Source organism: Anolis carolinensis, chromosome 1 (assembly GCF_035594765.1).
Source record: "Anolis carolinensis isolate JA03-04 chromosome 1, rAnoCar3.1.pri, whole genome shotgun sequence".
Lineage (NCBI taxonomy): Eukaryota > Metazoa > Chordata > Lepidosauria > Squamata > Dactyloidae > Anolis > Anolis carolinensis.
The window spans coordinates 37619005-37638729 of NC_085841.1; the positions used below are offsets into that span (position 1 = coordinate 37619005).

Sequence of the window (19725 nt, forward strand, 5' to 3'; positions counted from 1 at the left end):
TAAGAATGGGGGTGAGAAAACAGGAAGTGAGAGAACTCTATCCCTAGGAAGGGGAATTCACCTCTGAAAGCTTTATCAAGGGGAAAAGGTGTCTCAACCGAAGCCTTATCACCAATCCTTGTTTCTACAACAACCCAAAATGTTCAAAATCCATTATCACAAGAACAGAAAGTGCGGGGAAATCTTCTGAACAGGAGCAAAGACAGCAAAACAAAGCCCACAGGGGTGTTTACCCTTTCCTATACTATCCAAAGCAAAGAAATACTAGTGTTACACTTTAAAAAATGTACCTGTTAACGACTTACAAATTCTACTTAAGAACAAACCTAAAGAACCTATCTTGTTCATAACTTCAGAAGTGCCTGTATAAATGAGGTTTTCATGGCAAGTAAATTAAGTAAAGAGAAAGAAGAAATACTGTACTATGAAAATCAATGTTGGATTAGATTCGATAGTCTTGCCATGAACAATATGATCACAACATCCAAGACAGATTCTTAGGAACTCTCCTCTGCTTAAAATAAATGTATCAGTAGCAGATATTGTTGAAAGTTACCTCTCTGAAAAGTCTGTTATTTTATGCTGGCTCTTAGAGCGTGCCCATTGGGAAATACTTAAATTATCCCTGTTAAATGTTGTTTTCTTCCTCTACTTTGTAAGAGAGACATCTAGCAAGAGGAATCTAGCAAAGCCATTCCTCTTTCCAGTTTTTTTTTTATCATGTCAGAAGTGAATTGAGACAAATCACTTCTGGTGTGAGAAAATCGGCAGTCTTCAAAAATACTGCCCAGGGAACGCCCAGATGTGTTACCATCCTGCCGGGGGGGGGGGGGGGGCTTCTCTTATGTCCCCGCATAGTGATGAGAATTCACCCCATCTTATCTTTCCAGTGCTGACCATGCTTACAAGAAAATTAAAAAAAATGTTTAACATACAAAATATTTAAATTCATAGCAGACACCTCATACACCTGATTGGCTATTGAGAACACAAAGTGTCAGGATTCAAAAATCAATACTGTTTTGAAACAGAATCAACTGTCCAAAGAACTTTTTGCAATGAAACTTTACTAATCAACATAGAGAGGTTAGATTTCTTGTAATAGATTTGCAAAATTGGTTAAATTGTAAACATATGAAAAGAGGTATTTAGAAAATGGGAGTTCTGAACACAACTGTCTTAAGCCTCCATTGTTTAGCTTCTCGCTACTTACGTCAGACTTCCAAGCTGCCTTTGTATTGAAGCTTTGCTTAAAAATAGGCCTTATAGTTCTAATGTGATGCCACTCCCATCAGAGTTAGAAGTGGTGTTATCTCAGGCTAGTGGATGGCAGGAATCCAACAGAATTGTATTCACAAAAGCCCTCTGGGATGCTATTGTGAGAAACTCTGTTGTCTGACTCACACATATGCTTAGTGCTATAAAAGGAGAATTCAGTGTTGTTCATCCAAGAGCTATTTCCAATGTTACCACTTTCCCAAATCATTATCAATTTACACTTCCACACTGAAGTGCTCAAAGCACAAATTGCAATATTTTAAACTAATAGTGCAAAGTCAGCCAATAGCAGCCCTGCATTTGACCTGTGCATGCTCTCTCCTGTCAACTGATAGGTTTTTTTATTGTGTCAGAAGCAACTTGAGAACATACTGCAAGTCGCTTCTGGTGTGAGAGAATTGGCCGTCTATACAGACATTGCCCAGAGGATGCCCAGATGTGCTACCATCCTAATGGGAAGCTTCTCTCATATCCCCACAAACTAGAGCTGACAGACGGGAGCTCACCCCATCTCGTGGATTCAAACCATCAACCTTCAGGTCAGCAAACCAATCTTCAGGTCAGCAGTCCAGCTGGCACAAGGGTTCAACAGTGCTCACAACACTGATAGTGACCCCATGAATTTCAAACAGCTTTCTTATGCAAGGAATACTCTGAGGTCTTCTCTCCAGTTCGTTCCCAGGTACCTTCTGAAATTATTTACGCCACCCATATAGAAAGTATATAAATGCTGCAACTTCCAAGCTGACCATGGTCACACAAATTTTCAAATTGAATTGGTAAGTTTTAGATATATAGATACAAAAAAAAGTCACGGCTATATGCACGGAGGTGGACTTCTCAGAATATTGGTTAGTGATTAAAAGAGCAATGCATCACCTCAACTCTGTAAACAGAGTATAAAGCAGAAATGGAAGCTACTCTGATTGGGGAAATTGCACTGATGCTTGTAAACCAATATCACAAACACTGTGCTAGTTTTCACAATCTCGTCTATTTTCCAGTGAACCTTTGTAAACCAGAGATTTGCATGGAAAACAGGGAAGCTCACATAACTGTTTATGTCAAAATGGAACTCTAAAACTTTCACCATATAAACCGAGGCTCGCTGGAGATAAGCTGCTTCCCTCTAAAAAAAACACAAGTTATTTCTAAATCAAACAACATATTAGCAATAACACCTACTTGTGCCAATGTTATCTGGGTCACTGCAGTCTACTTAACTATTTAAACAGCACTAATAGTACATCAAAAGAACACAGAAAAAACATTGTGTTTCTAAGATCCAAGGAAAAGTTTATACATAGAAGCAATCCTCCATGATCATCTAGGTAGAAATGCAAAAAGAAATGTGTGAATACACAGTGAATCATCACCACACAGCAAACTCTTAAAATATTCACACTTTTATAGTAGCAACATTTTTAAAGGACATTACAAAACACTTTAACCACACGTACTTATATAGAGAATTTACCAACTTGGTGTCCCCAATATGCTCTAATCTTCAATTCTCCTCTGTGAACCATCATGACTAATGGTCAGGAATTATGAGAATGGTGATTCACAATTCACAGTGCACCAAATTGAAAATGCAGAAAAGAAGTATCTGTTTTTTAACAAATTATGCTGCTCCTTATGAAAGAAAGTGGAACAATAGTTTGAAAAGTAGAACTGGTCACATCCTTGAGTATGAGATATGAAGATGACAGGAGGAAAGTAAAATTCAAAGGACAAATAAAAGGTATAGGAAATGCACCTGTTGGAGGTACATTTCTATTCAGAAATACTTATTTCCTATCTTTTGTGACTGATAACAGAATAGAATCCATCTGGCCTCGGAAACCTATATATTTGAGGGGCCCGAAACATGTTCAGAAGGGAAAAAAAATACACAAAATTATTTGAAAACTCTGAAGGACAAATTTATACACTGAAAATATGTTTAGAGATGCTTATGTCAGTGTCAAAAGCATACATAAATGTACACAAAAATTCACATAATGCCCATGAAAGGGGTCGTAGCCTAACAGGATACAATGATTACAAGGAATGTTGAGCAGGAACCCTTGAGAAGGAACCCAAGAAGTCTCTGCTGACAATATGACATGATCCAGGAAATTCTTGCTAGGAAAAGTCCATTTTTGGTAGAAAGGAGAGAAATACACGGACTTGCAGAGAATGTGCCTTTACTTCCAAAAAGGAGACATTGTGACAAAAATTACCACAAAGTTAGAAGAAGAAATGGAAATGAAGGGGCTTGCATTTTGTATGGCATAAAGAAATGAGAGAAATAAACAAATAAAAGTGTATAAAGCTAGGTAGCACTTTATGTTTTAAAAAATGAAAATATGGAAAAGGTATAGCAAAGGCATTCAAAACTAATGCATAAAATGCTGATGTTCTGAACTTTAACTGTAAACTTCAACTTCAAAATAATGGAAGGTAAGAATAAGTCATCTAACATACTCATTTGCATTTTAATTGATATGCTCTTCTTCCAGTGACAGGTATGTATGTATAAGTATGTTGTACATCCAAATACCTATACATGCATCTGCCAAAACACTAGAAGAAAAGTTAAGTACTCAAATACTAGAGGACCCAATAGGTTTTCCCTTATAATTCTCTAAATAAATGAACTAACATTATTTTAAGGTAAATTGAAAATGAGAACAGTAAATTCAGAAAAGCCAAGAATACCCAAGATGACCAGCACTCACTGCCACTCACCCAGCTGCCATTCTGTCTCTAGTGTCAAATCACAGAATATGCTGGTATTAATTAGAGAAAGAGAAATGTATTCTTAGGTAAAACGTCTTTACAAATGAAGGAGCCTTAATGAAGGTTAATTGTCAGAAATAGCCCCCCACGGCATAAAGAATGTTTAGAGTATTGCCTATGAAATAAACAAGTATTAAGACAACTCCATTTACACTCACACCTCACTTTCATGATGATGAAACTTAAGAGTAAGATCAATTCTATATGTGAGGTAGAGTGGCTTACCCTTACTTCAAATTTTGTAATTAATTGACAAACTACATGAGCTAAATGCCACTACTAACATGACCTTCAGAAAGTTTTTTCCAAGCATAATTTGATATGATCGCCCAGGTCAAATTCATTGATTACATCAACTGAACTTTAAAAAACCCCTGAGGGTTCAACATATACTGGCTTGTTTCCCAAACTCTGGTGTTGATTTATTTTTTTAACAAAAAATCCATTGCATTTAACTAATGATTTTGTTGTTTTAACAAAGGATTCTTAAACAGTATGACATAAAATGGTATTAAAATATTCTGAACAGACTTCAGTGTTCCGCTTACGTCCCACTTCTCCACGAAGTCTTTCTGCTGTAACTTTTTTTTCCGTTTTCATCCCACATTGTACTTTAACAACAAGTTATACTTTCTTAGAAGACAGGTATGCAAAATTCAAGAAGCCAGCAAAATCAATGGTACTGTACTGTTTTTAACTTTGTTCAGTCAGTGTTTTTTATTTCATTCCCTGAAATTTAACAAACAGAGCACATGAAAATATAACAAGAAAACAGCAAATGAGATTTAGTATAACTTGGGGTTATACAACATGCTGTATTAAACATGTAACATGCAGCTTCCTATCTCTTTTAATCTTATTCTACAGCAAAGGTAAGCAAAGTACAGTTCACATCAGGGGTCCCCAAACTTTTTGTGCAGAGGGCCAGTCCACAATCCTTCAAACTGTTGAGGGGCCAAATTATCATTTGAAAAAAAGTACAAACAAATTCCGATGTTCACTACACATGTCTTATTTGTAGTGCAAAAACAACAACAACAAGAACAACGAAATAACAATAAAAGAGCAATACAATATTTAAAAATAAAAACAATTTTAACCAACATACACTTATCAGGATTTCAATGGGAAGTGTGGGCCTGCTTATGGCTAATGAGATAGTCAAGTTAATTAGGGTTGTTATTGTTGTTTGCCTTCAAGTCATTTCAGACTTTGGGCGAGCCTAAGTCTAAAATTTATTTATTTATTTACTATATTTATTTACTACATTTACATCTCACCCCAAAGGGGACTCAGAGTGGCTTACAAATTATATGTACATACAATATGTTATATTGTTAGCATAGCACACTATTAGCATTATATATTACTATATTGAACTATACCACTATACTGTAATATTATTAGTAATACTATTAGTAATATATAATTAATACTATTGTATGGTATTATTATTATTAGTGTTATATTGTATTACATTATAATATTATTATCAATATTATATGTATATACAATATATTATATTATAAAACTGAGGGTGGGGGCCAGGTAAATGACCTTGGAGGGCCGCATTCGGCCCCCGGGCCTTAGTTTGGGGACCCCTGGTTCACATACTACTAAGGACGCTCACTGCATTCCCTTCAGCCTCCTTAACATTTTGCCCCTCCCAATAATTTCAAATTTTGCAACCAAATGGCAAGGGATGCTGTGAATGCAGCAAAATGGAACCTTCAAAGGTATGCCTGGCCTATCCCGGCAAAAATGTTTTCTGCGGTTGCGTGGAAGGATGCATCCCACACACCCCTGGAAAATTCAAACACAAAGCTTTAATCTGGATAAGGATCTGTGCACCCACACATTATCTTTTTATTATTTAAGCAATACTCTTTCCCATACAAAAACACATCTTTAAAAGGAGAAAGAAATCTGTCACCAGTTGAACATTGTGTTTTAATCCTTTCATGGCAGTGTCAACATCTTCAGAAGAAAAACAGCACAAAGAAACACTCACCTATAGCAACTGCACAGAACTTCCTTCCTCTATCCCTCTACTTCCACCACCACTCCTGGAAATCTCTGAATCCCTAAAACAGCCCTGAGCCTTGGATACTCGAGTTTACACAGGATGCCACAGTGCAAAGAGAAGACTATATACCCAATTTTCACTAATTACACTTTCACCTGTGGAAATCCGTCTCAAATTCAGAATACATCATCACTTGCTTTAATTTACAACTGTATTGATGGTTTGTTCTATTTTCAACTTTAAGAAAGCCCTAAGAGGTGCTAGTTTTCTTAACATTTCTGCAATTGTAGCTCCATTTTTAATTGAAAATAAAATATTTAATAGTACCGTAATCTTATATTCATTTTTCCAATAAATGTAATGTTTAGTTCTTTAAAAATAATATATCAGAACAGGGTAGTTCAGTGAAGAAACCACAGTATGTTATCTTCCTAAAAAGCATACAGGAACAAAATGACTCTAAATCTATAAAAGTACTGAAAAAGAATGCAGACCTTTTCCATTTCCCCCTAACCTTCAGTGGTTTCTTTCTGAAGGAAGAAAAAAGTAAAAACTTAGGTATTTATCTTACTTATAATACAACTAGAGCAAATTTACTGGATCTATTATTGCATAATAAGTTAACACCCACGTAAATTCAATTGATTCAATGGTTTTATTGTATCAGAGATTACCAATAAGATTCAGGCCCCAAATTTGCCTCTTCCTTGTGTCATTCCCGCCACCCCAAACCTTAAAATGATCTGAAATGGTATGTTTTTCGTTTTTCTCTTTTTCCTATAATACAACGATTGGCGATTAGCAGTAGATTCTGGACATACAAAAGAAAGCATTTTCTTCATACAATTATATAATTAACTTGTGGATTCATTACAAAAAATTGAAACATTTACCAGTATCTTGGATTGTTTGAAAGGGCGATAAAACAAATTCATGGAGAATAGTTCAATCAATGCATATCAGCTGTAATGGCTATATATGTAGCTTCCAATTCAGTGGCAGTATGTCACTGCATAGCAGTTGTGAAGAAGATACACTTAGTGCAAATTATTACAAACATACTTCTTGACTTTAAGAAAGCAGTCGGTGCTGCTATCAGGTGCATTAGCGTGCTATTCACAATGAGCAACATACAATATTAGTATTATTTTGAGATCTTCCAGTGTCTGGTGTGTCCTAAGTATTTACTTACAAAACAGGATTCTCAGGAGAAGCAAGTGATCAACTGCAGATAGGGAAATGCTTAAGATTTTTAAACGAATAATGGGGATGCTCTGTCTACAGTAGAAAATTAAGACCTAAATTGAAGACAGGTGAGATTACACTATGAACAAAGAGTCTCAATAAAAAAGCTGTTTTCATGTTCATCAGAAAAACTACTTTGAAATAAAAATTAACAATTCCACAACTAAATCAACTTTAGCAGGATTTAAACTTGTAGCTCTACGGAACACATGAACAACAATCAAAACATGGACACTAATTATGTATGTTGCAACCCTAACCAGAGATTCAAAAAATTAAGGTGGAGGAGGAAACTTGCATTTGGCTATACAATCAGAATTACTTCAAGTTATTACAGTCAAAGACATCAAAATAATTTAGAGTACTACATCATAATGCCTCAAAGCAGAAATAAAAATTCCAAAACACAAACAACAGTGCAATCCCATTTATCTTGTCTTTTTCCTGAATGGCAGAGGGTTGGACTAGACGGCCCATGTGGTCTCTTTCAACTCTATTATTCTATGATTCTATGAAGTGAATCCACAAAACTACAAGATTGTATAGGGTGGGCCAAAAGCCACAAAGGTGCTAGATGTTTTAGTAGCTTTTTGAAAATTTTGCTTGAAAAGATTTTGCAAGTAATCTAAATAATAATAATAATAATAAACCGTATTTATACCCCGCCCCCATCTGCCCGTGGGGACTCGGGCCGGCTTACATGGGCAAAGGCCCGAACAACATTGACGAAATAAACAACAGAAATACAATTCACAGTATAAAAGATAAAAATAATTTTATTTCCAATGTATACTGTATACAATGCTATGGGGTTGTACGTTTAAAACAATGCATAACGGAGTTATTAAATATTAAATCCCCTTTGTGACCTTTGACCCACCAAAATTCTCTGGTCACCTTCACAAATCTTAGCCGAGGAAGATCAAATATACAGAATATATTCAATGGGGGGAGACATTTTGGGAAGTGATCCTTATTTATTTATTTCGTGTCAAAAGCATTGCATAACAAATACATTTTAAAATGATGGGGGAAAAAGGAAATCACAAGCAACTAAATAGTTTTAGACCAAAAACGGGCAACAGCAACCGCATTGTCCGTAGCTTTAAACAACTCCTCCTCTGTGCATGAGGCAGGACATTGTGGGCAAGCATACATATGCGGAGTTGTTTGTTCTGCTCCACAGTCACACAAGGTGGAGGATTCCTCCAGGTAGTGCCACCTTGCCAAGTTGTCTTTAGATCTGCCCACTCCACTTCTGAGTCTGTTCAGGGACTTCCAAGTTGCCCATTCTTGGTTTGCCCCTGGAGGAAGACCCTCATGGGGTCCACACCCAAAAGCATTGGGAAGTGATCCTGAAGTTAAATAACTTTTATTTACAAGGCTTTTAAAAAAAATTAAGATACACGATGGCAACATGTATTCTCAACTACCAGAGCTCTCGTTACATCTATAGCTGGAACATAGCTGGGAAAGAAGCATGGCAGAGTTCCTTCAAGTTGCCTGTTGTCTTTTGGCAACCCATTAATTTCAAAGAGGCAAGGACCATGCTCTGAATAGTTTTGCCAGATCCTTCCTCTGAAATATAGCCTATAACAACCTGGTAGTCACTGGTGGTCTCTCATCTAAATACTAACCAGAACTGACCCTGCTTACCTTCCAAGATCAAATAGGGATTTGATGCCTTTAGGCAGACATAACCAGACCACTCATTGTTAAAGGCTGGAATTCTGCCAATGAAACACAATTTCAACTGGTGGAAAAGAGCATAGAACTTTGTTTTGAACATAAAATTAATGGAAATCTAAAAAGCACTAAGAGGCGAAAATATTGACACAATTACAGTCTCAAGTGCCTTTTATTGATTATGCAAATTGTGTCACAGATGATTACAGTCATCCATGACATCATTAGAAGTTTTGGAAAGACTTGCTTCATAATTCCTGATTCCTATATTTCTTGAAACCCAGACCAAAAAAACCCCAAACAATACAATACAGGTTACATAAAGGTGGTGCTTTGCCACAAGTATTACGTCTTTCATTGTTACTCATTTGTTATAATGTTTATACTTAATTAAAAAAATTAACTGCCAACATGACAAGATATGGATTTCTCTATCAAAACAGAATAAGGATAAACGGAATGGGTTATACGTGGCAAGGGAGTCAGACCCTCTCCTACCCTATCTATTCAATTTATATACAGAATTCCATACATAAAGTAGAATTAGATTCAGATAAAGGAGGCATGAAAATTAGAGGAAAGGACATCAAAAATATATGCTATGCAGATGACACATATTACCAGCAGAAAATAGCAAGGGCTTGGATAAAGATGAAAGTTGGGGCAGAAAGTTCAAAAACAAGATTTATTGCTACTGCATGTATCTTCTCGTAAAAATAATGATGATTATAGAGTATTTATGAACATTCCAAGCAGACTATGAAGACATGGAAATAGTTACAAGATCTTCCATCATTTCTGTCTAATCGCAAAATCATATCGGAGACTGGGGTCACCTAAACATAAGAACTACAATTCTCAATCTAAAGACATATAATTAAATGTGAATCATTTGGAGTTGTCATAGTTAAACATCCAAACTCCAGATAATCCATCTCAGCAGTTATATGTTGAATAGCACAAGGAACAGAACTGAATCCTAAAGGACATGGCACTAAAACATTAGTGTTGAACAGAAATCCGTCAGCACCACCTTCGGGATTCATTCCTCCAACAAGGATCAGAAGCACTGTCACACAATTTTCAAGTCCATTCTGAAGAGGCAGCTCAGAAGGATACCACTGTCAAGGTTACTTAAAGATGCTGAACAATCCAGAAGAACAAAAAGGCATGCCCCCTGTTCACTTCCTAGAATAGGACATGTACCAAAATGACCAAAGCTATCTCCATCTTTGTCCAGGCCCTGGAGATAAATTATTTCATCCAGGAACCTATAGAGATAGGAGGTCACCACGTTCTAGATTCTTTGCCAAGAAAAGGATATTGGATTCAGGGAGCACTGTTTTCATTACCAAAGCCTCTTTGAGAAAGGATACATGATAGAATAATAGAGCTGGAAGAGTCCACAAGTGTCATCCAGTTCAACTCTCATCATGCACAACCAAAGCACTCCTGACAGATACTCCCCTGCTTTGATATAGTGAGGCATTCACTACTTTTCTGCCCCATTCAGTCAGTCCCATTCTGACTGTTTTTCAGAGTTTGGGGGGGGGGGGGTCGTCCAGTATTTATTTATTTTTTTGTTTGTTTGTTTATTACATCATTTCTACCCCCGCCCTTCTCACCCCTCGGGGACTCAGGGCGGCTTACAACATGAACATATATATCAAAACAATTTATATCATGTTTAAAAATCCATTTAAATTAAAGACTTACATTAAAATTGAGAGCTTACATTAAAAAACCTACATAGTTATACATATAAATGCACATGGTGACTCTAATTTCTCCTAAGATCCTGTCTACACCCTCACTCTGCACTAATGAAATATATTCAGTAACACATGAGTTTGCAGACACTGGTAGCACAATTCTAGCCCAAAGGAATAAAATGAGAAGATACTCTTAACCATCATCTCTTGGTTCAATCACTTTTCTGTGAGAAAGAACACTCTACTCCCAGCCTAAAAATAACAACACAAGGAAAAAAATCATCCACTGTTTCACCAACCAAGTTTCATCCCTTTGCTGAGATTTCTTTGATGCCCAAGATCTTATAGCTGGAGATTAAAATTAGTACACAGCAAAACAGCTGTTCTATCAGAAAAAATGTGACACACGTAGCTTTCAGAAGGATGCTGACTTACAGCATTCCTGTCTAAATCCTCACAGCATGTATTTGGGCCTCACAACAATTTCTTCTAGTATACTTAAATCACTTGTCCACCTATATAATTCTAAGGCACTAACACAGGGGTCCCCAAACTTTTTAATCCAAGGGCCGGTCCACAATCCTTCAGACTGTTGAGGGGCTGAATTATCATTTGAAAAAAAAATACAAACAAATTCCTATGCATACTGCACATGTCTTATTTGTAGTGCAACAACAACAACAACAACGAAAGAACAATACAATATTTAAAAATGAAAACAATTTTAACCAACATAAACCTATTAGGATTTCAATGGAAAGTGTGGGCCTGCTACTGGACAATGAGATAGTCAAGTTAATTAGGGTTGTTGTTGTTGTTGTTGTTGTTGTTGTGTGCCTTCAAGTCATGTCAGACTTTGGCCGAGCCCAAGTCTAAAATTAATTATTTATTTACTGTATTTATTTACTACATTTATATCCCACCCTTCTCACCCCGAAGGGGACTCAGAGCAGCTGTATGTACATACAATATATTATATTATTATCATAACACAATATTAGCATTATATATTACTGTATTGAACTATACCACTATACTATTATATAATATGTAATATATAACATACAATTAATATTATTATATGGTATTGCTATTAGTATTATATTGTATAACATAAGATTATTATCAATATTATATGTATATACAATATATTATATTATTAAAACTGATATAAAAATATTATATTATAAAACTGAGGGCGGGGGCCAGGTAAATGACCTTGGAGGGCCGCATCCGGCCCCCGGGCCTTAGTTTGGGGACCCCTGCACTAACATATGCCCGGCCATTGAAAACATTTGTAATCAGGACATCTGACATTTATAACCTTTAGGAGTCAAACTCCCATTGTAAAACATTGGCCTTATGATACGCATCTGGCTCTACGATTACCATGAAAATTAACTCAGCAATGACAGGGCTAGAATTAGAAACTGTGCTGTAGTTTTTGTATTTATCATGCCTATTGTGCTTTTGAGGGACTTATCTAATTTTCAGACAAACATTTCTGGTATGAACTCTCAGATAAAACTGCTAACATTTAAAACCAAAACAGGAGAACATTATGAATTATTTAGTACTATAAAATAAGATCCTAACAATTATGGACCTTTAAAATCACTATCATTTTTCTAACTGGAGAAGGTATGGACAAGTGTATTTCCCTTTTCCAGAAATCCATTTTGTTTATATGCATAAAGTGAATAAGAAGAAAAAGAAGGAGAAGCATTTGAAACAAATTAAAAAACAGGAGAGGAAAACTGTTCAGACGATAGTAAGGTAAAGGTTTTCCCCTGACATTAAGTCCAGTCGTGACCGACTCTGGGGGTTGGTGCTCATCTCCATTTCTAAGTAGAAGAGCCGGCGTTGTCCGTAGACACCTCCAAGGTCATGTGGCCAGCATGACTGCATGGAGCGCCGTTACCTTCCCGCCGGAGCGGTACCTATTGATCTACTCACATTTGCATGTTTTCGAACTGCTAGGTTGGCAGGAGCTGGGGCTAACAGCAGGCGCTCATTCCACTCCTGGGATTTGAACCTGGGACCTTTCGGTCTGCAAGTTCAGCAGCTCGGCGCTTTAACACACTGCGCCGCCACCAGGGGCCCATTCAGACGATGCGTATATTAATTAAAACATCAATGATGTTTTGGAAAAGTCAATAGTTTCTTTGCCATGGGCAGACATATAGAAAGTATGAGCATTCAGTAAACTATTGAGAATTGCACAGAGTTCCATATGTTCACTGGCATGCAATTACCGGTAATCTATGGCTAGCACTTAATATAAGATTGAACTTGTTACATGCAAAAATAATGTTTTTCTTGTTATCTATTGCTATCAGAACTACCATAACACATTTCAAATGAACATTTTTCTTTGCCATTACTCAAAAGTAGTATTAATGACACCCATTTTCTGAACATATTCTGCACATAATATATTTTCTGCTTTTCATTGATAAGCAGACAACAAAAACTCACTGTAGCATGTACTATATGTTAATATCACCACTGCAAATAATGAGAACAAAACAGCCATGTATGTCTTGTTCATTTGGAATATATATATATATATATATATATATATATATATATTCGTGTCAGGAGCAACCGGAGTTGCTTCTGGAGTGAGAGAATTGGCCGTCTGCAAGGACGTTGCCCAGGGGACGCCCGGATGTTTTTTACCATCCTTGTGGGAGGCTTCTCCCGTGTCCCCACATGGAGCTGGAGCTGATAGAGGGAGCTCATCCACACTCTCCCCAGGTGGAATTCGAACCTGGCAGCTTTCAGGTCAGCAACCCAACCTTCAAGTCACTTAGTCCACTACGCTCTACTGATTTTAGGAATTTTTTTCAAGTTTTGACAAAAACATTTGGCTTTTTTTTAAAGCCATAGCAGATATCACATTGAATGTCTCTCATATTAACCAATATAACGTTTTACTTACTAGTATTAGTATTACTAGTATTGAAGTATCAGTCAGTCCTCCTCTTTGCAGATTCAACAATTTATTGGAACTTTGGCTAGCTGCTGCTACGGAGGGGCAAATCTCTCCCCTATCCTGATTGGGTCTTTATGATGCTGAGCAGAATTCTGGGAAATGTAGTTTAGGGCAGGGCCTTTTGAATTCTCTAGCATTGGACATCTCGCCTTCTCAAATTATTTTTTCCAGAATTCTGTGCTTTCTCAGTTTCTTTCCTAGTGAACTCTGCTTTATCCCTGCTGGTGCCTCTCCTAATGGCAAGAGGCAATTGATTTAAAGAGGAATTGCAGCCTTTTTGGCTTAGCTTTGCTTGCTTGCATTGAGCATAAACTGACTTTCGGAGGCTTCCGAGGTTTACAAAATTCAAATGAAAAAGTACTGGGTAAGTTTCGATTCTTAAGTTTTTCATGCGAGCCATGCCCATATGTCAGATATTGCATTGTAGGAACAAATTTAACTAATTTGGTCTGACACACGGTAGGACTAATGATAATTTTGCACAGCCCTAGCAATACTTTTAATGTAAGCCTCTTTGAATCTCCTTCTGGAGAGATAAAGTGAGGTATAAATAAACAAAATTAAAATAATACTAATTTTTTTTGTTCTTTGAAGAATCTGTCTAGGGTGTCAATAGGTCTAAACAAGTGTAATCATTTGCAGCATTTAATTTGATGCTAATCTGTGACAACAATTGAAGAGTGAAAGAATCCCAAGAAATTGATCTGTTCAAAATACAAGATCAAAATCATTGCCAAAAGACCTTTAAAAATATTTTAAAGTTGGTCTTTATCAGCTTTGAACTAGTTAATTGAAGGGTCTGATGATGTTCTAACTATGTGGCACCAAGAGGTTCATGCAAACCAGACCAGGATAGCTAACACCATGGATTATTTTTCTGACTTCTTAAAGCCTCCTTCACATACATAATTTGAGTGGTAGCAGGACAAACATGTAATTTCCAGCCTCTAAAAACAGCTAGATTTAAAATTAAATCATGTCTTTCTCTTTTTTTAAAGACCATGGATTTTTTTACAATTGGCTACCTGGATTTTTTTTTCCATGGAGAAAAATGCTAGTTCTCAAAAAAGTATTTTAGCTTCTCACTGCTGCCAACTCGGCAGTCACACTCCCACATATGCACCTAATGTGGAAGGGTGAGACAATCTTCATCACTCACTTTAACTATCTCTATAGGCAGTACTTCATTACATCCTGTTAAAAGATTTTTTTATTGTAACTTGTTGGGGCAGAACATGTTTGGCTTCCACTATGATATCTTTGTTAACCACAAATGACAACAACAACAATGAATAAATGTGTTACCCACCTCTCTTCCAGCTCAAGGCAGGGAACAACATAGTTAAAACAGAGAGAGAAGACACAATGCTTTTAAAATACATATAACAAGATACACACAATACCACTTTACAACGTGTCATCTTGCTTTCTATGGAACAGAAAATTTAGATATAATACAGAGATGTTTTCATTCAGGTATGATAGCTGCAATTTCTCTTATAAAAATTCTTTCCACCTATAACCATCTGATTTGGAAAAAAATAGTGAATTTCAATCAAAAGGTAATGTAGTACAGTGCACGCATCATATCTCTAACTAGAACCAACATCACTGTGTCTTGGTCTAACTCACTGTGTGGGAAGGTTATCAGGAAAGGAAACACATCACAGGATGAAGAAGGATATAAATCTATAACACTACTTAAAATCCTTTATTTCTGCAGCTGGATAACATACAATGATTGTTTTGCAATAAATATTTCACTCCTTCATGGAAAGCTCTTTTCAGACAAGCAGTATCTCACAGTTGCTACACAACTGTAAACAACTGTGTAAACCAATGACAAAAAGATTTTAGAAATACACAAAATTATGACTAATAAAACAGAAATATGTGACTTGATTTAAGATATATATGGCAGCATATAAAAGAATATAACCAAAATAATTATTTTGTTACATAATTCTCACCACTTCCATTCTCATCCAATAGCATAGTTGATTAAACTGGATATCTACATTTATCTTCAGTTATTTTGCCTATGTCTACAGAAGAGGGTTAGTATATGCTAATAGAGTTTAACTATTTTGGATAAACTCCATGAGAAACCAGAGGCTGATTTATAAGGATACTCTTAGGCAAGCTGCAGAATTTCCTTAATTTCACTACAATAATCTTTCAAACATCCAACTGGGTTGTTGTGAACTTTTCGGGCTGTAAGGTCATGTTCCAGTAACATTCTCTCCTGAAGTTTTGCATGAAAGCAATTTAAATGTTGTTTCAACCAGGAAGACCGGGCATGCACACATTCTAACTGGCCAAGTATTATTTGAAATTGGCCAAGGCAACAAGGGTAGCTAGTTATCTTGCTTTTTGAAATGTCTCACAACATATTTTATATGATCCTACATCAAGAGCAACATAAAGGGCACCACAAGTATTAGCACATTTTACTATGCAAAAATGTTTTTTGTATAGATTGCCACTCGCAAAATCCTATCTGAAGGTAATTTGTTTTGTATAGGTAGGTCCAGGAGACCAATAAATTATTCCCAATACATTCAGCCAGCACTTTAATATGCAGATTACATTGGCATACAGACTACATGCACCATCTCCCAACAAGTGTTTTCCATATGCTAGTACTACACTACTCTTAGAAAACCTGATTTGATACAGGAATCCCAGTCACTAAAATAATTCAAAACAGATAATTGTATTCGTTTTCTGCAAAAGCCATTAAGGTGTAGTTGTTTGAGCATTGAACTAGGGCCCCTTCCATACAACTGAATAATTTCCACATTTTCTGCTTTGAACTGGAATATACGGCAGTGTGGACTCAGATGACCCAGTTCAGAACAGATATTGTGTGATTTTCTGCCTTGATATTCTGGGTTATATGACTGTGTGGAAGGGCCCTAGGACACCAAGAAACCAGGATTCAAATTTTCACTTGGCCACGGAAACCCATTTTGTTGATTTTGAACAAGTCACCCTCCCTCAGTCTCAGAAGAAAACAAAGGCAGATCCTTCTGAATAAATTCTACCAAAAAAAAACAACACATGACAGAGTTGCCTTGTGGTCACCGCAAATCAGAGACAACGCAGAGGCACATATGAAGAAGAATCCAGATTTAAGTATTTATTCGAGACCTACATAACTCTTGAAAAAGCAGTCTTTATTTTAACAAATAGGGGAATATTCCCAGGAAAGTTCAGATGGTAACACAAATTAAGGTAATTATTTCCTGGCAGAACAATGACCCATCAGGTGGCTTTTTAAAGCTTTGATGCCCCCTCTAAACAGACAAAGAATCAGTATAGTACATACTATGTACTATGTACTGTAATTAGTATAGTACATACCCTGTTTCCCCTAAAATAAGACATCCCCAGAAAATAAGACCTAGTAGAAGTTTTGCTGAATTGCTAAATATAAGGCCTCCCCCGAAAGTAAGACCTAGCAAAGGTTTTGTTTGGAAGCATGCCCACCAAACAGAACACCAGAGCATGCAGGATCGATAAATGTACGTAACGTAATGGTAGTAACAAGAAATTCTTGATAGGATTCACAGTTTGTTTGGTTATGCTGGTTTGTGATGACAACTACTATACAATATATAATAAATGTTCGTTTTTTTGGTTCAACAATAAATGTGAATTCTTCTTCATGGAAAAATAAGGCATCCCCTGAAAATAAGACCTAGTGCATCTTTGGGAGCAAAAATTAAAATAAGACACTGTCTTATTTTCGGGGAAACACGGTAGAAGTTGGAAAGGACTTCAAGTCACAAACAGCAAACTAAACACAAGACTTTCTATTCCATAAAAGCAGGACTCCTTAAAACCTTTTCCACTCATGACCCCTTTCTGCCTAAGAATTTTTCTGCCCTAGAAATTCCAACATAACCCAGATCTATAGGTATATGAAAAAGTAAACATTTATTGTTAATAAACCAACCTTTACAAGGCTGATTTTTTATTTTTGTGTTGCTCAAAAACCTTTTACTGTGACCAGTTTAAGAAGAACAACAACAGAAAACGGCAAAGCTTTGGACGTAAACTTTTCTTGGCATGGGTTGCTGTGAGCTTTCTGGACAGTATGGCCATGTTCCTGAAGCATTCTCTCTTGACGTTTTGCCCTTATCTATGGCAGGCATCCTCAGAGGTTGTGATGTCTGTTGGAAACTAGGCAAGTGGGGTTTATTTATCTGTAGAATGTTCAGTGTGAGAGAAATAACTCTTGTCTGTTCGAGGAAAGTGTGAATGTTACAGCTGGCCAGCTTGATTAGCACTGAATAGCCTGGCAGCTTCAAAGCCTGGCTGTTTCTTGCCTGGGGGTATCCTTTGTTGGAAGATGTTAACTGGCCCTGATGGTTTCTTGTTTGGAATTCCTGTCTCCTGAGTGTTGTTCTTTATTTACTGGGTTGTTGTATGTATTCCGGGCTGTATGGCCATGTTCCAGAAGTATTCTCTTTATTTATTGTCCTGATTTTAAAGGGTTTTTTAAATACTGGTAGCTAGATTTTGTTCATTTTCATGGTTTCTTCCTTTCTGTTGAAATTGTCCACATGCTTGTGGATTTCAATAGCTTCTCTGTGTAGTCTGACATGGTGGTTGTTAGAGTGGTCCAGCATTTCTGTGTTCTCAAGTAATATGCTGTGCCCAGGTTGGTTCATCAAGTGCTCTGCTATAGCTGATTTCTGCTTTTTTGTGGAATATAACTGAACTTTGTGTCGCTCAGAAACCTTTTACTGTGGCCAGTTTAAGAAGCAGCGCATAAAAGAACCACAACAGAAAACGGCAAGGCTTTAGATGTCAACTTTCCTCGAATTGCTTGATTTCGAGTTTCTCTTTCAACGTTTTTCTTCCATGACGTTTTGTTCAGAAACGAATGCCTTGCCCAGTTAGTTGTCCTCCATTCCAACAATCCAAGTTTCCTGAAGCTTGCTTTCTGCGTTTTTGCACAACCGCCTCTCTGTCTATAATCGCCGCTCTCACTGAATGATTCTGCCTCCATTTTACAGAAAGGAGTCTGTGGGAAAGTTTCTTGGAGTGAAGAGAAAAGGGAAAACGTTACACGGAGGAGCCGAGCTCTCCATTTTCTCAGGGCGGAAAACTAAGCCGCAGGGACGGAGAAAATGGAGAGCTCGGCTCCTCCGCCTCAAAGGCCCCATTTTAAGTCCCTCGAGAAAAAGCTGTGAGAAAAATAGGGCCAAATTTGGTCACCAACGGGCCAAACATTCAGCCACTGAGAGCTCTACCATTCCCACCACAAGTGGAAGTTGGATTAGGAGCGGAACCTACAAGAAAACAAGGCAACTAAGGCCTGGGTGACCTCTTCCCTCCCGAGGCGACCACCATTCGAGTCAACAACGCCACTCATCCCTTCCCTCACAAGCCACACACACACTCACCGGCATCATCTTGGCCCCGAACCGCATTGAGGCGAGTTGTGATGGATGTTTCCCTTTATAATCGCGCCTGAGGAGAAGGAGAAGGAGCGGCCTGCTGAGGAAACCTGTTGCGAGGAGGAAGAGAGGGCCCGCCTCTTCAAGGCTCACTTTCTGCCCTCAGCAATGGTTCCCTTCCGTCAAAATAAGGCCGCCGCCGCCTTCGAAACCGCTCCGAAAGTCCGACCCGGTGGCTCAGGAGAAGGCGGAGTTTCCTCCCTCCTTCCCCCGAAACGGGCCGGGCTCGGCAATGGAGAGCGAGCAAGCGAGGCGGTGCGAGCGGCCCCTCCTTGCTTCTCACGCTGCCCTTCTGGCCTCGGCGGGGAGAGGAGGGAGGAGGAGGCCTGGAGGAGGGAGAGGAGGAGGAGGCCCCGTTGGAAGCAACGGAGAAACAACAGCCCGCCTTCTTTCATTACATCAAAGACTTCCTTACAAAGTATTTGGACCCCAACAGTTGCTCTCTTCGGGATTCATTCCCTTCTTGATGAGGGGGGAAACAAACTAGGCCCCTGTCTACATTCAAGTTAGAAGCTAGTCCAGGCC

The 19725-nt window shown here is 37.6% G+C and overlaps 1 protein-coding gene across 1 annotated transcript in view; it reads right to left on the reverse strand.

The window, feature by feature from the left end:
• tp53bp2 (tumor protein p53 binding protein 2) overlaps positions 1–19493 on the reverse strand; it is a 58277-nt gene extending 38784 nt beyond the window's left edge. Inside the window, exon 1 of the mRNA XM_008125889.3 lies at positions 19147–19493. Within this exon, the coding sequence (XP_008124096.1) occupies positions 19147–19173 (27 nt within the window). The 5' untranslated portion in view covers positions 19174–19493. The remainder of the gene's footprint in view (positions 1–19146) is intronic.
• Positions 19494–19725: the final 232 nt, after the last annotated feature.